The sequence below is a fragment of the Micropterus dolomieu genome, linkage group LG18 (genome assembly GCF_021292245.1).
Source record: "Micropterus dolomieu isolate WLL.071019.BEF.003 ecotype Adirondacks linkage group LG18, ASM2129224v1, whole genome shotgun sequence".
NCBI lineage: Eukaryota > Metazoa > Chordata > Actinopteri > Centrarchiformes > Centrarchidae > Micropterus > Micropterus dolomieu.
This window is the reverse complement of record NC_060167.1, coordinates 12718484-12741277: the sequence shown is the minus strand read 5'-3', so window position 1 is coordinate 12741277 and position 22794 is coordinate 12718484. Positions and strand designations below refer to the sequence as shown.

Genomic DNA, 22794 nt, shown 5'->3' with positions numbered 1-22794 from the left:
TCGATCTCTCTGGGAGTCAGATGAGAAGAACTCAAGTGGCTATCCATGCAGTGCAAGCAGAGCCCCGTTCCAGTTATGTTGTGTAACTAAGTGCATGCATGCAATTACCCTGAACAAGGTGTATTGAAAATATATTGGGTGTTTGTGGCATAAAAGTACTTTGTTTAAATCAGTTATAAACTTTTCTTTCTAGTCGTATGATTTCTCTTTCCTTAGGACTGGCCAATCATTGTATCCAAGGTGAATATTATTATAGTACAAGATTCTATTTTTTATGGTGGATTTGTTGACAACAAATCAAATATCAGATAATATTTGCAGATAAACTGAGTACCAAAGTATATTTCAATTAACTACATATTTGGTAGTGTGCAAATGTGTGCTCCAGTGAATTAGACGCAGAAAGTTTACAAAACAATGTGTAGCAATTATTTAAGTTAACCGATCAAATATTTATATTGTTTCAACAGGGTAAAACTAAATACAATGGGAGTGCCAAAGTACATGGTGGAAGCTGCATGAAAAGGCAGAGTCTCTGCCTGTCCAAAACTGTAACGTTAGATGTATTATTTTTCAATCAATAGCTGTGGTTCTATTCAGTCAGTGTATTAAGTAAAGAGATTACCAATGACCAAAACAGGTATTTTATTGTTGAAATTCAGACAACCAAAACAATCTACATTTTTGGTGAAATTTCTGGCCAAAAGTTAGCACAAAGACTGGCAGGGGGGGGGGGGGGGTAGCCTGGCTCTGCCTCTTAAGACACATATTTATTTGGGTTAATCCGTAAAAACACTGAAGTGTAAAAATAACATAAGGCCATGCCATGCAACAAGCGGAGACTCCAGGAAGTTCCTACTTTTACCTTTGGACAGAGCCAGGCCTGCAGTTTTGACCTGTCCAGTCATTGTGCTAAGCATTAGCTTCATATTCATAAATGACTGGAATGATCTTCTTACATACCTCATGGAAATAAGCTATTTTCCAAAATGTCTTATCCTTTCAACACTTTATGGCCCTTGAAAAAACAGTATTTTATTTAACCAGTACCTCCCCTCTCGAGGAATGTCCACGTTTGTTTTTAATTCACTGGAGTTGTGGGGAAAATTTTTGTATGGATGCTTGAAAACTTTAATGGATGTATCGTATATATATATATATATATATACATACACACACACACACAAAGACACACCTGTATCAAATTTTAGTAATATGAAATTGTGTTCCCCCCCCCCCCCTATTCAGAACTGTTCATTACTCTTCCTTGATACTGTACCTAGTCTTATGGTAAAGCCGTAGTGTGTTCCTTTCAGTTCTGTGGGAGTGTGTATGTGTGTACATGTGCACTTGTAACTGCTGGGGGCGGGGTGGGAGGGGGCTATGTGTAAATAAATCAAATACAGTTAGTGTGGAGGTGTTTCTTTTGTGTCAGTGTAAGTTAAATATTCTAAAGTAAAAAAAACAAACATGTATTCTCTATTGTGTTTCATGGTACATTAAAAAGAGGAAAAAGTAGTTTTATCTTACATTTCAAATGCTTATATCTATAGCTTCTGGCGATACCCGTTCCATTTTATAGATTTGTCAGCACAAAATGCAATAAACCAATACCATTTTATTACAGCAATTGTGTCTTGAATTTTTAAATCATGTCTTGTTTTGACAATGAAAATGTTACAAATTAAAAAGACACTTTGGAAAACTATAAAACACACAACAGATCATGGTTGGAAAAATAACTAAGGAGTCCATCATAACCAAATTACACTGTACTTGACACACCTCACAGTTTAAATCACATGCAAGAAGAATGATTTATTATCTTCTGGCTAATAATTGAAAATACAGAACATTAGGAAATCCGGACAAGTTGTCAAATTTAACAAACTGAGCACAATACCCAGAAAAAAAATAAAAACTTAAGATTTTACAAAACACCCCTACAGTCTACCTATACACAGCTGGTAAATTCACCGCACAGAGTGTGTGTCAGAGGCAGAGGTGGACCTCACATTAGGAGAATAATTAATTCACTACAATCCATCAGTAATGTCGGGGATACATGGACATAGGCGGGGCCTGGCCCATGCTGGGTGCCTGCCTGGGTGGTGGCTGCTGAGAGGCGCCAGTTCCCACCAGGTGGTTGAGAGATGGTCCGCTCTGAATGAGGGTGTCCAGAGCTTTCTGTACACTTGGGTTGTCAAAATTGATACCTGAAGCAGAGCCGGGAGGTCTTTGACCGCCTGGTACAAGTGGCATGCGGCCAAGAGGTGGTGGGGCACCATAACCCTGGGATCCAGATGGAGGAAGGCCAGGCATGGTTGGGCGGGGTGGGTTCTGGGAAGGGGGGCCGTAGGACTGTGACTGAGAGGTGACAGGCAGGCCTCCAGTGCCTGTTGACGCCCCTGTGCCACTGTTGAACAGGCTGAGGATTTTAGCCTGCAGCTCCTGCTGATGATTGGGGTTAGCTGAGACACTTGAACCCGCTGACAGGCCGAGGTGGCTGGACTGTGGGGGTGTGTGAGTAGAATGGGATGGAGCAGGCAGTCCTGCAGCTGTGGGCGGAACATCATGGTGGGCTGCTGCAGGAACCGCAGAATGGACTGCAGCTGTAGGGTGATAGGTTCAGTTAGAATGAGCTGCTCTGCAAACACCTATGCTGCATTCAACAGGAACAAATTTCAGAAATAATTCAATTACCGTAGAAGAATATTTAAGGATTGGTTCGCATTTTTTAAGTCTGTTAGAATAATATTTACATGCCCGGTATACTAAAAGTTTTGGTTGCTATAATTGTTCTTCCTCGCCATAATGACTTGCGAAAGAGATTTGGGACAAAATCCACACAGTCTTTATTCTCGATAAAAATGCCATGTGAAATTGAGTTGAAGTTAATTTCACTAACTCGGACTGCGGAATATATTCTCATATTAAGTAGGTATATTCCAATTTCAAAAGTCCCCTAGTTTCCACAGTGTTCCCCTGATGAGTGGTAATAGGGTAGGGGGTGACACAAAGGGGACATTTCAAACTAAGAAGACTGACTTGGAAAAATTGATCTGTCCAATTCAGACCGATGAAGCCTTTTATTAACTTCGGCTCAAGTGTGAAATGCGTTTTTGCACAGAATAACAATTTTTTCGTTATAGGAAGGGATTTCTTCAGGGATAAATTACAACTACCACTTACTCTTTCAATGTAAACATGGGCAGGTGTATCGTTTTAAGAACAGACTTGAGAAAATGGGAACTTATACTTTAATAGCACACTTTTGTCTCTTACCTGCAAGAGGGTCTGCAGCGCTTCGTAGCAGTCGGGCTCTTTTGTCCTTCAGGTACGCAAGAAGTGCATCCAGTTCCTCTGGGGTTACAAATCTACCCGCCCATGACACAGAAATGAATAAGAAAATTAATTATTCCAAGGGTGGAGACATTACAACATGCCAACTGTGATTGAGGTATCACAGAAACAAATTACATTTTACATTCTCCACAGCTCCAATTAATTATTAATTCAAGATGTTACATACTTTTAGACAAGTCCAAAGATATTAAACCACATACCTGTTTTCAGACAACAGCGTGATGGCAGTGAGCACAGAAATAGGGTGGCTCTCTCTGTCAGGCTCCCTGAGTAACACATCGTCCGCCATCTTGGCAGCCTTTCTGGCAATCTCCTCACGTTCTTTTTCACGGTTTTCAACTTTGTAGGCGTCATAGTTGTGGGCAACCAGCATCATGGCATCCTGCATTGGCATGTTTCGATGCTCTATGACAATAAGGACACAATAAATGTTAGCATGTGAAACAAAAAAAATACACCATTTAAATGCTGTGGTCTTTACTTTGGTATTTCCGACAAACAGGTGCTAATTGTCCTCTAGCATTACCTTGCGGTGTCCCGAACAAGATGTTGACAGTGCAGGACCGGTGGACCTGGTGCTGCTGGGTAATGATGATGGCAAAGGGAGTGCGGGCTCGGCCTACATCCTCCAGTGCCTGGGTTAGTGACACTTCTGTGTTGAGGAAGATCAGATCCACCACCATGCCCAGATCACGGACTTTCCGCCCGACTGTCTCAGCATACTCCCTACAGTTGTTTTTCAAGCACAAGTACAAAACAGACAGACAGACACACACACACGCGCAGTATGAAATGAAAACATCCCAGATATTTAATGAGACGTTTCTGGTCTAAAACATTCATTTTCTGTAAAGAACAGAAAGCGGACATACTTTTGTGCCTTGTTGACAACAATCACAGAGCAGTCAACAGGACGGTCAGTGTCGTAGCGCCGTTGGAGTTCTTCATAGTACTGTCTATACAATTCATTACGCCTACGCTCCTCTGGTCGAGCACGATCATCTACAGCTGAGGGATTCAAGGGGACTGGAAAGTTTAATGTTAGTATAATTTTCTGCATTTGAAATTGACTTTTAAAAACTACCTGTTTTACTCTGACATTAAATACCGCAGATGTGCAAAACATTTACAATAAAATGGACGATTAGGACACAAACTTCATGAGCTTACATCTTTTTAAACTCTAAAATATGCAGTTTAAATAATATGGTTAAGCTGGAAAATAGTCTGGTTGCCATCTGCGGTGTCTAGTGATGGTGCTATGTCCCCACATCTGGACAACAAGGGGTAAACTACTGAAGAAAATGTTACAAGCAGTAAAAAGGATAATTTGTGGAATAGGAATTTGGTACTCAAGAAAATCTAATCTATCCAAGAATAAAATAAATTTTACAATTGGACACAATATTGTAATATTAAGGTGGTTAAGTACAGAGTATACATACCCTCTGGCTCACGGCGTCCGTTCCAGGGATCTCTGTATGGGTCCCTGTAGGGTTCATCCTTCCTTCGGTAATATTCTTCAGCAGCACTACCACTGCGGTAGTATCGGTCATAATCATCTCTGCTGTATGGAAACATTACAAGTTCAGACAAAAATAGAACCAGTTAAATCTGGACTTCCAAATAATGGGCTGAGGGTCCAGTAGGCACCTGTATGCAGGTTCCCGCGGGTCCTTGTCTCTGCTCTCTGAGCTACGGTACCGGTAATCATGGTCACGAGAGTGGCCAGCCGGTCTAGGCTCTCTACCCGAGTCCCTCCCATCACGGCTGTCCCGGGGCTCACGTCCATCACGGGCGTCCCTAGGCTCACGACCTTCACGCCCATAAGCAGGTGAACGTGACCGAGGCCGCAGGTCTTTGCTATCCCCGTAGCTGCTATACGGGGCCCTGAGAAAAAAAATGATCCATTAGTGCACAGAAGGTTAGAGTTTAGGATGCCTATGAAATACTACAAAGAGGTAATAGGAACATCTGTCCATGACTGATGAGGACAGGCCGACAGTAGGTATTGTAAATTTAATCAAATCTATTCAGTTTGAAAAGATGGACAATTTGTTTATTTGCACAACCGAAGCAGAGCAACCGAAAGCAGCTTTTGTGTTCGCAAAGGGAACTAACACAAATTCAATCCAGGAGGTGATTCCGATGAGCATCCATTCAACGACTATCTTTTGAAAATGTCCAGTGATCCGTGTACGCAACAATGTCGATTCATCAACGATTTTGAGGTTCACCGACGCTAAATCCATCTCTAAAAGACAAGTACCTTTTTGAATTAGCAGTTTGTGGTGTATTTTGCTCAATTTGCGCAGGATGATGTGTTTTGTTCTTCAATAAGCCACATTCCCATGCTGCAAATATGACGTCAGAAAAAAAAAAATGAAAAAATAAAGCGTTTGCCCGAATTTCGCACAAAAAAAAAAAAAAAAAAAGAGTTTTTAATCTCACCTTTGAGAATTTATTACATTTCAAAGAGGAAAATATTCTGAATTGCATAGAAAATTCAAATATTTCTACAAAGGTTTCCAAAAATTGAGATGTATGACGTTTCTACACAAACCGTAGAAATGGAAAACTGGCGACTTCCATGATGAGGTTCCTAAAACGTGAACGACCAAGGTATATCCAAGTGGCGGCTGCGCGCCGTTCCGAGTTTTTTTCCCCCTCCTTCCCATGTTAATAAAAGGTGGATGGGTGATTATGGGCCATTTTTTGCTAAAAAGGAGGCACTCCCACAGTTCTTTGCTCTAGCAGAAAAAGTTGCATTAGTTGCAACAGTTTTACTTCCGTGTTTCGGTTCTCTTGGAAGTGTCTTTTTCTAAATCCTTATGATTTGTCTTTCCTTGATCTCAAAATCATTTTTATTGCAGTCAAAGGAGGTGGTTAGAAAAAGACTACTTGGATTGAGCAAATATCTTATAACATGTATTTGCTTCTTGTCTCAATATTAAACTTGAATTTCCAAAGTGCTTGACTTAAAGGTGAGGCACAAAAATATTGGAGAAAATAAGTTTCTTATTATTATTTTAATTTCTTTTACCGCAAACTGAGACTATTTAATATCAAATTTACAATATGCACGTTATATTCCTGCTGTGTCAGTATTATGTGCACACGTGCGGGTGATATGTGGCACAATCCTGGTGATTTTACGTTATTCCACTGATCGTTGCTGGTGGTATAATCAAGAAATGCAGCAATGCGCCGACAAAGGCAGGGAAGAAGACGGCTGGTAGCTAGTAAACATGGAGGCTAACACCGTTGCTTTGAAATGCTTCCAAAACATTGGGTCAGAATTAGCATTGGAAAATTGCCTTTGAGGAAGGAAATTCAATCAACAGTTATTAGGCCTCAAGGACACACACAATGTGTTTTATTGGGAAACTTAACGTAAAAATACCTTTTTTCACAAATAAAATTTCAGTGCACCTTTAAATTTATTTTCAATGTAGCTTGCCTAAATTAACATGTGTTTGGCTTTAGGGAGCCATTTCTCAGACTAAATGCAGTTTAACTGCACACACCTAATTAGTTAAAGGCCATGTTGTAGGACATGAACCTGCTAATAGACATGGGGGGGGGGGGGATTAGCATTACGTTTCCCTCAGACAGAAAGTTGCATTTTCCTAGCTGAAGATAAAATGTGGGACAAAATCGTGCAAAGAACACAAGTGTTGAAAGCCATAAGGCAAGAATCTTTGAGACAAAGACACTAAATTACATTCACATGGCTCTTTCATTTATTTCAACATCTTGACATTTTAATTTAGGGTGAAATATTGACTGTCCCATGAACCACCACAAAACCATCTAATGGTACGGCAGCTTCCATCAAGCCGACTCACCAATGGTGTAAATGACAGCTGATGAAAAGTTATACGCTTTAGATCTTTTTTTGTTTTACCGGCACCTCAGAGGCATTGGTAGTTCTTCACACCCATTTCGCGTTACTTTACCTTCGTGAAGGGCTCTGCTGGGATTGAGGTTTAGCTTGCCGTCGCTCCACTGCCATATTTACATCTGAAAATAAATCAATCCAAACGTTGAACATAACAGTAACATGTAAATCAGCTTTTGTGTTCACGCAGAATCGAGAGGCCGCGTCAACACTTCCACGATCCAAATGACACTGTGGTCCAGTATCCAAGCTTGAATATCCAAATTGGGCGAGAGCCAAAAATGCAGCAAATCGAGAAATGAAGGAATTCTTTTTTCCCCCGTTCGTAACTGGCTAAACACTAGCAAAGCTTGAATGTGTAAATTAGATTATAAAACTTGAAATTTGGCCTTCAGAAACTCCCAAAACCAGAAGTGCTTCCATTTTAGTGACATTTAAATCCTCGTTGAAGAAAATTCCAAGACAGTGTTGCAAATAAAACAAGAGATTCAGGCTTTGCCAGAATTTAATAATGCACTTATTTATTTGCTTCGTAAGCCAATAACGTAACATATCTACAAAAAGGAAGGTTTAAGTTGAAAAATAAGCACAGCTTATCTTCATTTTGATGAGTTGTAGGTCAAATCATACAACCTGCACAGTGTGAGGTTAGCTGTGGGCAAGCAAAGGGCTCCACGTAATTGTTCTTAACCACATGAATGAAGGACATATCTAGCTTTCATACACAACCTTCATCCACAAGAGTTAATCCTTAAAACAAAAACAACTGTTTATATTCAGGTTTAACGCTTAAACCATCATGCCAAATCATCAAAATATTTTCACACAAAAACAAAAAAAAGTAACCTTAATCTTTTATTAACTTAATACCGAAACCTATCCTCTTTAGCCAGACAATCACACCTACTGCAGTTGAGGCTTACCTATTTTATAACCTTTATATATTCGACCCTGTTGGGCCGCCTTTGCAGCTTCGGCTTCCTCAACGCGTTCAAATTGTACAAATCCAAACCCACGAAACATGGATACGCCTGGAAGAGGAACATTTTAAGTGGTACAAACTTAGGATCATTTTTGAAGAACATTTTTCATACCTACCCATTTACCCACTTTAAAAAATGATCAGTAGCGACATCATTACGAATTTTACATGCCTTCATTTCATGAAAAAAAGACTATGTAAACGCTATTTGAAAATTGCTTTTGTGACATTCAGGGACAGTCTGCTCGATTCAAATCATTGTCATGAATTAAAATTGACAACTTATTGCGTATATTATGTTTACTGACCGACTATCTTCCCATATGGGCTGAACAGGTCTTCCATATCCTTCTTTTCCATGTCGGATGTCGGCAAATTCCCAACAAAAATCCGTCTCTCCAAATCTCTAGGATCATTGCTGCTGCAGGAGCGTGAATAACGCCCTGGTGATGCGCTGCGGCTTCTTCGGCGAGACATGACACGATCCCAAGGTTTACTGGTTTCTTTCTTCGTGTGGCTCAAATGCTTGAAAAAAAAAATGGTTGGATTGTTTGCTAATAAGCTTCTAAAAATTGTCGTCCACGATCCTGAAACGTCAGTGAGTTAAGAGAACAGATCAAATTCCTTGGAAGGATAAATTGTTTTAGTAGAGCAAAAGTTGCAGATCAAAATCACATCAAAAGTTCAGACAGTGGAAATGCTGTGGCAAATTAATTCTGAAATGTAGCAAATGTTGACATTTGAAATGAGTAGTGCTGATTCAATTGCAAATTCTTCCGAAACCTTGTGTTAAAACACAAGCAGGACAGCAGGATATTACTTGATTTAACTCTCCACTTTTACACATGCCTTGCCTTGAATTATGGCACACGGGACAGCAGGGTATGATTAATGCCGAGTATATTAAACACAAATGAAAATCCGCCACGCAAATTTGATGGACTTCCGTCTGATTTTCCGTGTGCAGCAACGTGAAAGCCTTGCAAACTCTGCCCACAATTTTGCTTCACTCATTGTGGTTTGGCAAGGCTCTTGTGCTTGACAGATGTAATTTCATGTAGTACCGCAGATGAACCGTTCTTACGCCTGATCGGACAAATGTGCACTTGCTGGGCTTTCATCCGCCTTTGCTTTCTTTTTTCTAGCACGGTGGCTGCTCTGGAAATGACTGATTTCTCCTCAGCTTTCACACAAAAATCAGTTTTTGATAACATCTTGTTTGAAGTAGTTGATCACTGGGTTCAGAGGTTTCAACACGCAGCAAATTGTTTATAATCTAAAAACAATGACCATTTCCACGTGCATCTGTTCGGGTTAAATTAATTTACCAGAATGAAATTTTGTAGTGAGAACCAAGCATTGAAAAATGCAGTCTGGATTTATAAAGCTACAGACATTTTGTTGTAAAATAATAAATAAAGCCAACACAATCCTGAAGTGATTTTCATTAAGAGAACTTTGTCCCCAGTGTAGGTTGTACACCCAGTATTAAAAAGGCACACCTGTGGAGACTGTGCCATGATTTAATCTGGCTGCACCATTTGCTTCAGTATTGAATAGATTAACTATGACATTACATAAAATGACTCTTTGCCTGTTAACCACTGAGCATATGCTTCAATTAATTCCTAAAATAAATGCAAAATGTCTATGCTAGGAAATGGTGAGTGAGTTGCTTCTTTGTAAAGAAATGGCTCCCGCCGAAACTGGCTTTAAGTTGAGCGGTATGCACTGCGAAGCCGCAAACATTTCACGCAGAACAAAATCGCAATACTGCTGTTTTGAGAAACTGTAGCAAGCGGCACAAATACCCACAGAGATACACACAGCGTCTACTGTGCAGCGCGATAAATGGTTATGAAATTCTCCCTCCACAACTTTGAAATGGACCTTTGGCAATAAATACAATCCCAGAGTCAGATATTCAAAAAAGGTCCACGATATAAGCTTAGTGTCACACCCAAACTTTGTTTCTCTGTAAAAATGTTGATCAAAGTGGAGCTACTAAATTTGTTGTTATTGTTATTTGACAACTCTCAAACTGTGTTTTCTACAAATCAAAACGGAGCTTCTGTTCAAATGATCCTCTTCTCTTGAAATGGTAAAAAACATCTTGAGGAAAATCGCACCAATGAAATGAAATCATGGGCTTCTGGTCGCCTCCTAAATGCAATTGCTTTCTTTTGTTCAAAGAAAAAAAACAACTTTCTTAAGAATCATCATGATAAACTGACGTTTTATGCGGCCTAGGTGGCACAATTTCAAGATATTTCAGAGAGAAAGAGAATCTCTTGAGATTCTCAGTTCCTACGTGTTAAAAACTGATATTAGAAAGTAAAGGCATTTGTTTTTGTTATACTACATTTAAAGTAGGAGATAATTTACATTATGCTTTTTGGGAAGCAGCCCCTTACATACCTTAACTTGAACCTGGATGCCCTGGATTCTGTGTCCACAAATTCAAAAACAAGACGCGTCTGAAAGGGGAGAAGAAAAACAAAAAACAATAACCACTTTAAACAGTTTAAATAATATATCCCTTCAAATGCTCCAAGATGTCTACAGTAACAGCTTCGCACTACACTGATTACTTTCGCCCAAAACATACACTAATAAGTGTGAGGTATGTTCATTATTTACATCTCTAAACTAAGCTCTGCCAAATAATACCTTACTCTTAAATTTCTTTAACACCACATTGGATCAAATGATGTACCCAGCACATATTTTTGTCTTGAAACAATCTAGGTAAACTTTTCATTGTTGACATAAAGCACCGCAATGTAGACTGCAATAACAATGTCGTATCCGTTACCATAATAAATTAAAGTACTCTGCTACCCAGAATACAATGCGCCATCACATGGATGCCTGGTCTCGTATTAAGGAAATACTACTCCTGCTAATGATTAAATGCTCATAAACTACACATCTGATCATTTATCGTCATCGTTGACTCAGACAAACAAGATTATGTCGTTTTAAAAAGTAGTTTGCCTTAGAAATAATTACAATGTCTGATAGTTTTTTTGCTCTAGCTGTGCGCGCTCCCGCGAAGGGTAGGCAAAGCTCGGGCCCGGTCGCGCTGCAATGGTGTACCACACGTTACAGCACCGGCTTTTGAGAACAGATAATATAATGGAAATGGGTTATTTGAAAAAAAAATAAAAAAGCATAACATTAATACAGTCGCACTTTTAAATCAACCTTCATTAGTTTGTTAATAGTGATATGGTCACGAAATAAACGCCAGTTTCTAGCTGTTAGCTTCTTAACGTTAGCATACCTGCTATCTTAAAACCGAAACGGCTAACGTTAGCTTCGTTACACAGCCAACTACATTAAGGTGCGCGATTTTCTGCACATGCCGTTATATTAACAACAGCAGAGCAACTGTTTTACTCACCTTCACGTGGATTTCACCTCCGTTTACAGTCTCTCAAGGCCACGGGCAGCTCCTGACGACTTCGCTATCTTCTCACCGAGACGTTCTTCTTCTTTCACTTAATATACGGCAGCTGGCTGCGACTTCTTCCACTGCTAAACATACACCGCCCCCTACTGGCTAGTTGTAAATTCAATCTGGCGAAGAAATCTTAGTTTCGGCAGTTTGACCCCTCCCAGAATATTATCATAAGAAATCTGCTACTTGTGTAAAATTAAACTATTTCGTGAATTAAATGGCACGCCTAAAACAGTTCTGAACTGTGGTTTCTGCAACAAGGAACGTTATTAGGGCTATGTATTTTTGCAAACAGCAAGTTCTCACCAGTGTTGGGCAGTAAACTGTTAAATTACTTTTCCCAGTAACTAGTAGTGTGCGGATTGCTTTTCAGTGCGCGACTACGCCGAGGTCAGCGGCACCGGACCTTGTGTTGTTAAAGTCAGCTGCCAAAAACTAAAGGAAGAAAGGAGAACAAGGAGGCGTTCTTTCCACAGCTGTATAGTTCGTGCCATTATTGTGTCACAGTCCAAGAACATTGTCCTCTATTGTAAACTTTTTGCGACCAGCAAAATGCGTTCAACCGCGAACAATTCTACATTTAATTTATTGAAGCATTTGCTAAAGCAGGACAGCAAGGTGAAAATTATGGTCGTCGGGAGAGAGTGGCTTAACGTAACGGTTTGTAAAAATACTGAATACTGCTCTTATAAATAGGCTACATGTGCAGAAAAACAGTAGTTCAAAAGTCAGGATTTACTTGCTTTATTTTTTTATTTCAGCCGGTGGCGTTAAGAAACGTTAGGCTATGTTTTGTATTAAAAAAAACACACACACTCCTTGCTACTGTTATTAATATGATATTAGTTAAAAAGTCGGGAGAGACTGCTTTGTTTGGGGTGAGTGGGGTGGTAGTGAAAGCAGTGTTTCCCATAATTATAATTTGGATAATTATCAACACTGACTGCCACATTTTCTGGTTGTTTTTTTTACTAGACATAGGCCCTACTTTAATTTAATTACAAAATAAATGTAACTGTAATCTATTACAGTTATGAAAATGTTCATGATTACATTGGTGGTTACATCTGAATATTTTCTGTAAACCTTTAAGAAGAAGAAGAAGACGAAGAAATAGCCTACTTTATTTATCCTGCAAGGGGACATTCAATGTTTTTTCACTCTGTTCATTTTTTTTTAGTATTATACACACACAAGTCTGAAATACACACACATGCCCATGCACAAACACAAGGAGAGTGAGGGGGCTGCCACTCAGTGCAGCACCCCAAGCAGTTGGGGGTTCAGGGACTTGTTCAAGGCCACCTTCTGCAGTTCCCAGGAGATGAACTGGCACCTCTCCAGCTAACAGTCCACACTATGTATCTCTGGTCCGGTTTCAAACCAAGTCCTTACTGACTAAGCTACTGCTGCCCCCTTTGCATCTTCTTCATGTGCTCAATGTCTTCCTTTGCCATTTCCAGCCACAACCGTTTAGTAAAGTTTGATGCTATTCAGATGCTTTTAATTGGTTCCTCTGTTTGAATTTGCAGCACCAACAGTCTGCCAGTAAAACTGTCTCTCAAGCTGTCTTGAACAGTTGAAAACATTCATTAGAAATTTAGAAAAGTAATCAAAAAGTCATTAAATGTATTAAGTTGCATTACTTTGAAAAAGTAATTGAAATAGTTACACTATTACATTTTAAATAGGGTAACTTACAAGTACTGTAATTTAAATAAACTTTACTTACCGGTACTTACACACACATATGTGTGTCCACAGTCTATGTTCAACACACAAAATAAGATTTAGTATCCATATGAAGTAGTTAAGAAAATTTCTTAAGCTGGTGTCTCTGTTCAAATATTATCCTATCAGCCAACTCAGAATCATGTCAAACTTGCAGGCAGACAGATTTTGTGATTATGGAACCAGTTCTGCATAGCATTCATGACATTAACTGGCTCTACTGCACCACACAGGAAACATTTATGTTAATGGTGTCTTGTCAACAATCTGTCCATACAGGGGGTGTCTGTTCCACTGCAGCAGCTTCCTACTCAAGTCCTTGTTCTTTTCTGGGTCGTTCTTCTCGAAAGCGGTGGTTGATTCTGTGCCCCTATTAATTTGTAACTCCACATGTGGCCAACAGGTGCCTTGCCTTATCTCCCTGGACTACTTAACTTGTCTTTTTCTCTTCTGCTGATGTCTGGCCAGCAGATTGGCATTAAGACTTTGTTCAATGTTCTGGATAAAATTTTGTTCCTTTCTCTCTAATCTGTGTTTCTCCCGCCTTCAAGTAGCATCGCTATTCTCTCCTCCTTTTTGAGCTATTTCAGTCTGTGTTTTGCACAGGCGTGGGACCTGGGCTCTACAGACTTCCAGTGCTCATCAGCACCTTTTAGTTGTGGTTCTACTAAGGTTTCACATCCAGCTGTTGTAAAGTCCTGGTCAGGAACTCACAATGTAGAGGGAGCCCAAAGGATTCAGGTTTCAGTTCTGTTCCTGTGCCGTCATCCATTGAAGGGACCTCCTGCAATTGTCATAAATACAATCTAAGTGTAAGTCCGAGGTCGGTACAATTTTAAACATGTTTCCTACCATGTAAAAAAGGAACAGCGGAATAAATAATGTTTGCTAAATAATAATGTTGCTAAATAAACTCATAGTATTTGATTTGAAAAACCTCAATACATTATGCTATTATGGAACTTTTGTTTCTTCCAATGGAAAGACTCAGTGCCAAGATAAAAAGTAGTAGGAGCCGCTTCATAAATGTGATCTACCGAAAGTGACCTGATTTAAAGATGAATGAGTCCACTGGACCATTGGGCTCCTGTCACTTCTATATAATGGATATCATGAGTGGATTTCCTTGTATAAAGCAACATTTAATGGTTGTGTAAGTGTTATAGTGATTCATATTCATTATTTATCCCCACTTTTTTTCCTTTCTCTTCAGTCATTCTTGTTATTGTTAATTCTCCGGCCTCTAATATATGATTGTGTTGCTAAACTTTTGTACATTCAATAATGCTTTATTATTAAATTAAAAATAAAAGTTTGTGCCACTTTAAAAAAGGGTTGAACATTGAAACACATCACCAAACCACTAAGATGACATAGTTCAAATGAAGATACACAGTATTTTCTGTTTATGGAAGCCAAACTTTCGTCTCATCACTGTCTTGTTTCTGGCGACCCCCTATCTGAACTCCAGCTATAGGAGTTTTCAGCGCTGTGAGTCTCTGGCAAAGGAAAACTACACCAGTGTTTTTGTCAAATTAAGTCTTATGGAGCACTTATTACTTATACTTATAATACTTATTATTTGATAAACATAATGGTAAGAGACAGAAAGTTTGGACAAATCTTAAACCCGTATCCCAATGTAATATATATATTTTGTATTGTGGCCAGCCTAAGGCACACCTGTGCAATACCCATGTTGTCTGATCAGCATCTTGATATGCCACACCTGTGAGGTGGATGGATTATCTCGGCAAAATAGAAGTGCTCACTAACACAGATTTTGACAGATTTGTGAACAATATTTGAGAGAAATAGGCCTTTGTTACATAGAGAAAGTCTTAGATCTTTGAGTTCAGTTTATGGTGAATGGGGGCAAAAACAAAAGTGTTGTGTTAATAATTTTGTTAAGTGTATATACAGTGTTTAAGTAATTTGTGGAAGTAAAATGTATTTGAGTTCTGAATTTAAACTCAGAACTCAAATTAATTTTGTTGAGCTGGGCTGCTTGTTGTTGGTGTATATTATTGTAAATTGAATATCTCTGGGCTTTGCACTGCTGCTGATCAGACAAAACAAGCAATTTGAATCACTTTTTGTAGACAAAATGATACATCCATTAAACAAAAAATAAAGAGAATAATTTGTTACTACCTAAGGCACCAAAATATCCACAACTGAAAGGACTCTGCTTCATCTAATTAGGACAACATGAGAGCTGTCATATTGAATCACACTGAATTGTCCAGTTTGTGAAATTGGATGTTAAATCAGAAACACAGCCATGCATGAAAACAGGGTGTGCGTTCCCGTCCTCTCGGAGACATCAGTGTCAGCTACAGCATCTCGCCTCATATGCTGTTGCTATAGTGACTGCTGACTTTATGGCAACCATGCCTGACAGCTCAGCATGGCATGTGTCTATTTTGTGTTCAAACTGAGAAAACAAGGTCCTCACTGTAGATCCTGGCCAAGCCACTGCATCTTTGGCTATTAATACAAAACTGCCTCTCTGGGATATTCAGCCATTAACATAATCAAAACTCCATGGCAGACATCTTAGCCCATAATCTATATCACTAATACTTATGTGAACAACTCTGATTGTCCAATTCAGCTGTCTTCTATTATAAAGCACGTTTACGCAATTACTGTAATTAAGTGCAATTTTGAGGTATGTAATATTACAATTTGAGATAATTAATTACATTATTAACAGAGACCCAACAATTCCCACCATGGGCAAGTATTTGACGACAGAGGCAAGGAAAAACTCCCTTTTAGGAGGTAGAAAAGGCTTAAACAGAACTGTGATTCAGGTCGGCCATCTTACTTCGTACTTCGTACTTTTTAACAGTTACTAGTTACTTTCCAGATTTTGATTTATAATACAAAATATAGTCAAAAACTGCAATATGGTGTATCATTATAGATTAAGCTACTACCTCACAGTATAAGCCAATACAGAAATTACAATTAACCCTACCAGCTGCAGCATTAAAGTGATGTAATGCATCCCTAATTATAATCTAAAATATATGATTATGCACAATAAGTATTTTCACTTTTGGCGCAGTCTATTTTGATAATTGAGTAAGTAAAAAAGTATTTTTACACGTGTAGTATTACTAAAAAAAGAGACTATTTCTTGCAACCATCTTTCCCCAGATTTGTCCTCCAACAGGATCAGGGTGGGAGGCTGTAGCCAAACAACCGGCCACGATGATAGTCAAAATCCCCTAACCTACTTCTTACATCACTTGAGCTGCCGTTAACACAAGCAAGCCAATGAAAATGTGGAAAACACGTGCTGTCTAAAATGTGGAAATTATTATTACCGGTATCCAGTAAGGCTACAAAATTATTTTGTTTGTGATGCTTATCTGAGCTGATGCTGCGTTCAAGTCATTTCGGAGCTATCGCAGTAACGAAGTTTTATTTTGTAACTAGCGTTCATATCGCATTTTAACCTCTATACGACCAACTCTAACATTAATGTATTAAGTGAAATACTTTCCCGTCTGCACCATCCATCCCAAACTGCATGAACGCATCAGGGTTGCCAGGTGGGATATGGCCAGGTCATGTCAGCTAAAGTTACAGTTTATATGTGAAAGTATTGTAAATTATGATATTACCTGGGTTCTATTTTAAAAAATAAAATAAAAAACACATTATATTATGTAACGTATGTAATCTCGAAAACTATCAGAGAAATCACAATTAACAAAAACATTTTAATAACTAGAAATAACATTACTATTAATTCAGCGTTCGAACATTTATTCATCTAGCTACAATAAGTCGTTTCTATCGCTTCATTAAATGTATTTAGAGTATCCTCAGGACAACACGGAAAGTGGGCTCACCCGCCAGAGTAACGTTACAGTTTTTCCTGGTTGTGTTTGAGTTGGGAGGAGCAACACATACCTGGCAACACCATCAGTCGCTTTGTTAATGCTTCATTGAGCCAAGATGGCAGACTTCGAAGAGCTCAGCGATGAAGAGAAGGTATTACCTTATAAATTCATACTGTATCACCTTATTATCCTTAACCGGTATCTTGAAAAGTAGCAGTAACGTTACTCTGTGATATCCTTAGTGTGTAATGTTAGCATGAATTGCCAGGCGCGCCGTATTAGGCGTCAGCTGGTGGAGCTAGCTAAGCCAAGGCAGTGTTGTATTTGACAGTTCCGAGTTGCAAGTTATCTTACATGTTGTTCCTGTGCACAAATACATTATGCAAGTTAGCTAACTCACGCGAGCCCGGCCGTCGGCTGAGCTTGATGTAAGTTATGATGACTATGAGTTTAGAATAAGTGGAAATGATCAGCTAACGCTAAATGAAAGGAAGTCGAGCTACTTCCTGCATTTACAGTAACGTTAAGGATAATGACAGTGCATCGGCAGTACAACACCACCCACACCCAGTTTAACTTACTGTAACTTAACGTCACTGCCTAAACTGGTCTTGATAACATCATAAATCGAAGTTAGGCAGGTTATTTTGTATTTAGCACGGATGACTGTAACTATTTGCACAGGCATCATAGAACTGATGCAGTCTTCCTGCAGTGTTGTTGAGGCGTGCAGGGACTGCTGCTGCTTCCCCTGTCTCATGCTGCTACATGTCAAAGAGTACTTGGCATTCCTGAAGCTGATGGTGTAGCCAGAAGCTTACACCTCCCGGCATTATTACAGTGAACCTTTAAAATAAACGTAAACAAGTCAGTGTCATGAAAGGATTGGCATTTCCCATTTTAAGTTTTCAGATATATACTTTTGATTCAATCTATATCAGATATAAGCTCAAATTATTGAACTGCTTGGTCGAGAATCAGAGCCTGAGCCTGGAAGTGCTTTCTGAACTCTGAATGGAGTGACTATTCAGGAGCAGCACAGTGAAACTGGGTTACTCATTGTTATGCCCCTTTGCCCTTTCAGCTGGACAGCCAGTTTGTAGGTCAGTGCCAGCTGCAGCCTGGAGGCTAAATAACCCTGTCTGCCTGACAGACGGTATCACTGGCACAGCCGCACTATAATGTGGCAGTGGCATTAGGACGTAGGTCAGGTTAAAGCTGTTAAGGTCACAAATGAGGGATGAAAAGAGAGAGGGTTTGTTGCAGCTTCTCTATTGAAAGCAAACTTCCATGTTATCTGCTCCCTGGTTGTGTCTAACTTGCCCGTTACCTCACAGTCCTTGTTGACTATTACCTTACTAGTGCCTTCTGCAGCTTTACTGTGTGGCTTTGACACTACATGCTTACACTTGCATACTGGCTGCTAAGAAAAGCCCTTGGGCGACATAACCTGCCTACCATCTAAGGAGCTGCTAAAAGCCAATAAAGTTATCAGACTGCTCTCTGCTCCACTCTAGTGGCTATTTGCAGGTTTTTCACTGCTCACAGAGATCATCTGTTCTATCTCAAAAGACAAAAAAATGACTTATTAATATTATTATGCTCTACCAGAGTTTCTTTAAGCAAGAAGGGAACTGAACGCATACGTTACACACTGTAACATGATGTGAATGTGATGCCTTGTGCTATTTTTATGTTTTATGACAAGGTATTTTATTTCTTTCTAGGTCCGTATTGCATCTAATTTTGTGGTGCACGCTCCTCCAGGAGAGTTCAATGAAGTCTTCAATGGTGAGCTTCATTTGTGATTTACATCTTCAGGACTACCTGCATTTTAATGTGTATGGACACGATCTCTTAATGCTTGTTTTCAGATGTGCGAATACTGCTCAACAATGATAATCTTCTCAGAGAGGGCGCGGCTCAGTAAGTTTCATTCTTTTATCTTTTTTTTCGATCCGGAAAAATATTGACGTTCTGGATGTACATGCAACTTGTGGTTGTATTATTTTTGTTTGATACAGTGCCTTTGCCCAGTACAACATGGATCAGTTTACCCTTGCCAAAATTGAAGGATATGAAGATCAGGCAAATATTTTCTTAAATCATTTTCTCACTGAACCCAATATGAAAAAAATGTCATCATGATTCTACATTATAAAGTCAATGCCTGCGTAATAGCAGCATTGTACCTCTGTCTGGTTCCCCTGTAGGTCCTGATAACAGAGCATGGAGACCTGGGTAATGGGCGCTTCTTTGACCCTCACAACAAGATCTCCTTCAAGTTTGACCACCTGAGAAAGGAAGCCAGTAACCCCCAGCCTCATGAGGGCGAGAAAGCCCTCAAGTCATGGAGAGATGCTTGTGATAATGCCCTTAGGGCCTACGTCAAGGAGCACTACCCCAGTGGAGTTTGCACCGTAAGATCGCTCTCCGAATCTGCACCTTCGCCACCATGTTTAGCATTACACACAATGAACCGCCCACTAATCCTGTTTTATCTGCTTCAGGTTTATGGGAAAACAATCGATGGCCAGCAGACAATTATCGCTTGTATCGAGGGTCATCAATTTGAGCCTAAAAACTTCTGGTAAATTAATGGAGGATAGTAATCTCATTTCAAACTTCCTAATGAAATTCACTCAGACAATTAAGTTGGGGCAGCGTAGACACATGATGTGTTACTGCGTTAGGTGTGTTTGTGATCAGTTTTCAAGTGCACTCCTCTACATTTTCTGTTTCCAGGAATGGTCGCTGCCGGTCTGAATGGAAGTTCAGTGTCTCGCAATCTACAGCACAGGTGACTGGTGTCATGAAAATACAGGTATGTTGAGTAAATAACAGGTGTAGTATGAGCTCAGCTATGGAGTTAGTTTTGTTTAACTGTTTATATCCTCTTGTTTATCTCAGGTACATTATTATGAGGATGGGAATGTGCAGCTGGTCAGCCATAAAGATGTACAGGAAGCACTGACTGTGTCTGTAAGTATTTCAACTTATTAATAGTTTTTATATTTTTAAACTCTGGAGTGTTTTTTAAGGGAAAGCCGAAGATTCCTGTGTTTGCATTTTCCAAACAAACCTAAGTGGTGTTGATAATCCAGAAGCAATTAGAAAATAAATGAATGGATTTTTTTTTTAGTATTCCTCATATGATTTATGTTGATGTGTGTTAAATTAGTTGAATTTGTCGTTTGTCAGAACGAGAGCCAGACTGCAAAGGAGCTTGTGAAAATTATTGAGGACGCAGAGAATGAATACCAGGTATGTGGGAGTTAAGAATAACAAGAGTTGCTTCCCTTTATGAATGAAAAGTCTTTATTTGGGCCATGCCAACTATGCCCAGGTCGCATAGGCTTACAAGACACCTCAAATACATATATGCCAGATCCAGAATGCTGACTATACGTTTTCAAACAATCATATTTTCAGACCTATATGACTCATAAGTCACTGACAAAGCATGTCCTGTATAAAACCGGAAATCAGAATGAATAGTTAATTAGTTTCCAGGTTTTTGAGACAAAGTTAGGAAACTGAAACACATGAAACATGATGTGATTCAATTGACTCAATTACCACTTCTCCCACAGCTCACACATTCAGTTTTCCTTCTGAAGTCACTGACACATGATATCACGGCCGGACTGACACACTTATCTTTGTTGGTTTTTCAGGTGGCCATCAGTGAGAACTATCAGACGATGTCGGACACCACATTCAAGGCCTTACGCAGACAGCTCCCAGTCACCCGAACCAAGATTGACTGGAACAAGATCCTCAGCTACAAGATTGGCAAGGAGATGCAGAATGCTTAGAGGACAGAGGCTGTTTGGGGTAACGACAACAACAAGTTGGAGAGATGCTGACGCTCGCGCAAACATGTGTGACGCAACATAATGTACTGTATGTCCTTCTAAAAAGAGACATTTGTTAGGGTTTTATCCAGAGAATGACAGCTTCCATTATGCACTACGAGGGGACGCCTTCATTTTAAAATGACATTGAGTGGTGTAACTGTCACTCATCTGCAAACATATGTAATTTTTCTTTTTTAAATAATGCCTTTAGTGACACTGTGAAAGCATTCCCTTCTATTCGAATTCATACAGTCACATGTTAAACACACACAGTTTCTGATCCCTCAGTGCTTCAAATGGACACACATCCTCTCAAAACCCCTTGACTTTCGTGTAGCAGTTCATTTACACTCTATAACAAAACCGATATTCTTTGAGAGTTTCCAATACCTCTATATTTTATTCTTATTTTTTTTTTAATGAACAGAGGGCAAATACTGTATGCAATTCGATATGTTAATTGATAGAACCAAATTATACGGTTTCTTTTTTGGTCTGAAGATCCCATCGGTTGATACTTATGCATCCCTCTGGATGCAGGATTGTAGACATTGTGGACATCTTCTTTCTTTCTTTTCCCATTCACTAACCATATTTTGTCTTCCTTATGGACTTTAGTTCTTTCGCTTCTCTCTGATATTTTCGGTGATAATCCCTCTATATCCCCCTGGACTGATACAGTGTTGGTGTTCTCCTGCCAGCCGTTTGCCTTTAGCTTTTGCTATATTTTTTATACAAACTGTAAGTACATTTATTATTCATGAAATAAAAATAATGTCTTCAAGCAATAGTTATCGTCTGTGTTTTACATCAATTATGGATTTTTTTTTTTTTTTTACAGAGCCTAGGTTACAGATGTTTTCTTCTGAGTTCTCGTATTAACCTGAAGACACATGACTAACTACAAAAAAAGGCAGTGCACATCCCATCCCTACTAGTGATGTTTCTAGTCAGGATGCTTTTTATTGCTCCTCTGTAAAGGTTGACAAGAATTTCCTCCTGATATGAAGTCTCATAGTTTGAAATTCAGCTAATGATGGTGGTGTCGTCTGCAAACTTCACAACAGAGTTCTCTCCATGTCGGAGGTTGCCGTCATAGGTGTACAGCGTGAGCACTAGAGGAGGAGGTGTTGACCGGGAAACATGATTGAAAAGTCATCTATTTATAGTTGGCCGGGAAATTAAATGATATTGAAAAGCCATGGATTTATAGTTGACTGGGAAATATGATTGAGAAATCATTGAATTATAGTTGACCGGGAAATATGATTGAAAAGTCATTGAATTGTAGTTGACTGGGAAATATGATTGAAAAGTCATTGAATTGTAGTTGACTGGGAAACATGATTGAAAAGTCATTGAATTGTAGTTGACCGGGAAACATGATTGAAAAGTCATTGAATTGTAGTTGACCGGGAAACATGATTGAAAAGTCATTGAATTGTAGTTGACCGGGAAACATGATTGAAAAGTCATTGAATTGTAGTTGACCGGGAAACATGATTGAAAAATCATCTATTTATAGTTGACCGGCAAATGACGTGATATTGAAAAGCCATGGATTTATAGTTGACCGGGAAATACTGTATGATTGAAAAGTCAATGCAGTATTGTTGACCGGGAGACCATCG

General features: G+C 39.3%; 2 protein-coding genes across 9 annotated transcripts; one reads left to right on the top strand and one right to left on the bottom strand.

Annotated features, from left to right (window-relative positions):
• Window positions 1-628: 628 nt before the first annotated feature.
• On the bottom strand, window positions 629-11782 carry ncoa5 (nuclear receptor coactivator 5). Of its 8 annotated transcripts, none has more exons than XM_046075331.1 (12): window positions 11656-11782; window positions 10668-10726; window positions 8558-8836; window positions 8191-8298; window positions 7326-7389; window positions 5020-5256; window positions 4812-4933; window positions 4239-4392; window positions 3893-4095; window positions 3567-3771; window positions 3286-3377; window positions 629-2612 (listed from the first exon to the last, which is right to left on the bottom strand). In XM_046075331.1, exons 3-12 carry the CDS (start codon window positions 8724-8726, stop codon window positions 2047-2049), a joined length of 1920 nt encoding a protein of 639 aa, XP_045931287.1. In that variant the 5' UTR covers window positions 8727-8836; window positions 10668-10726; window positions 11656-11782; the 3' UTR covers window positions 629-2046. The 8 variants fall into 8 exon arrangements, with proteins under 8 accessions (XP_045931287.1, XP_045931289.1, XP_045931291.1 ...); XM_046075333.1 differs by having other exon boundaries at window positions 3893-4092; XM_046075335.1 differs by having other exon boundaries at window positions 4239-4374.
• Window positions 11783-17315: 5533 nt separating this feature from the next.
• Window positions 17316-21951, top strand: LOC123956827 (F-actin-capping protein subunit alpha-1). Its single transcript, XM_046029287.1, has 10 exons — window positions 17316-17454; window positions 19031-19094; window positions 19178-19229; window positions 19328-19391; window positions 19517-19723; window positions 19814-19893; window positions 20049-20127; window positions 20214-20285; window positions 20505-20567; window positions 20981-21951. The coding sequence occupies exons 1-10, from the start codon at window positions 17419-17421 to the stop codon at window positions 21119-21121; spliced, it is 858 nt and encodes a 285-aa protein (XP_045885243.1). The 5' UTR covers window positions 17316-17418; the 3' UTR covers window positions 21122-21951.
• Window positions 21952-22794: the final 843 nt, after the last annotated feature.

Excerpts from the sequence above, each read along its gene's own strand:
- ncoa5 (XM_046075331.1), bottom strand. The coding sequence starts at position 8,726 with ATGTCTCGCCGAAGAAGCCGCAGCGCATCACCAGGGCGTTATTCACGC. Across the intron at positions 5,257-7,325 it reads CAGCAGAGCCCTTCACGAAG|GGCCCCGTATAGCAGCTACG; the intron begins GTAAAGTAACGC and ends TTTTTTTCTCAG. Across the intron at positions 3,378-3,566 it reads ACGCTGTTGTCTGAAAACAG|ATTTGTAACCCCAGAGGAAC; the intron begins GTATGTGGTTTA and ends ATGGGCGGGTAG.
- LOC123956827 (XM_046029287.1), top strand. The coding sequence starts at position 17,419 with ATGGCAGACTTCGAAGAGCTCAGCGATGAAGAGAAG. Across the intron at positions 19,230-19,327 it reads CTCAGAGAGGGCGCGGCTCA|TGCCTTTGCCCAGTACAACA; the intron begins GTAAGTTTCATT and ends TGTTTGATACAG. Across the intron at positions 20,128-20,213 it reads CTGGTGTCATGAAAATACAG|GTACATTATTATGAGGATGG; the intron begins GTATGTTGAGTA and ends TGTTTATCTCAG.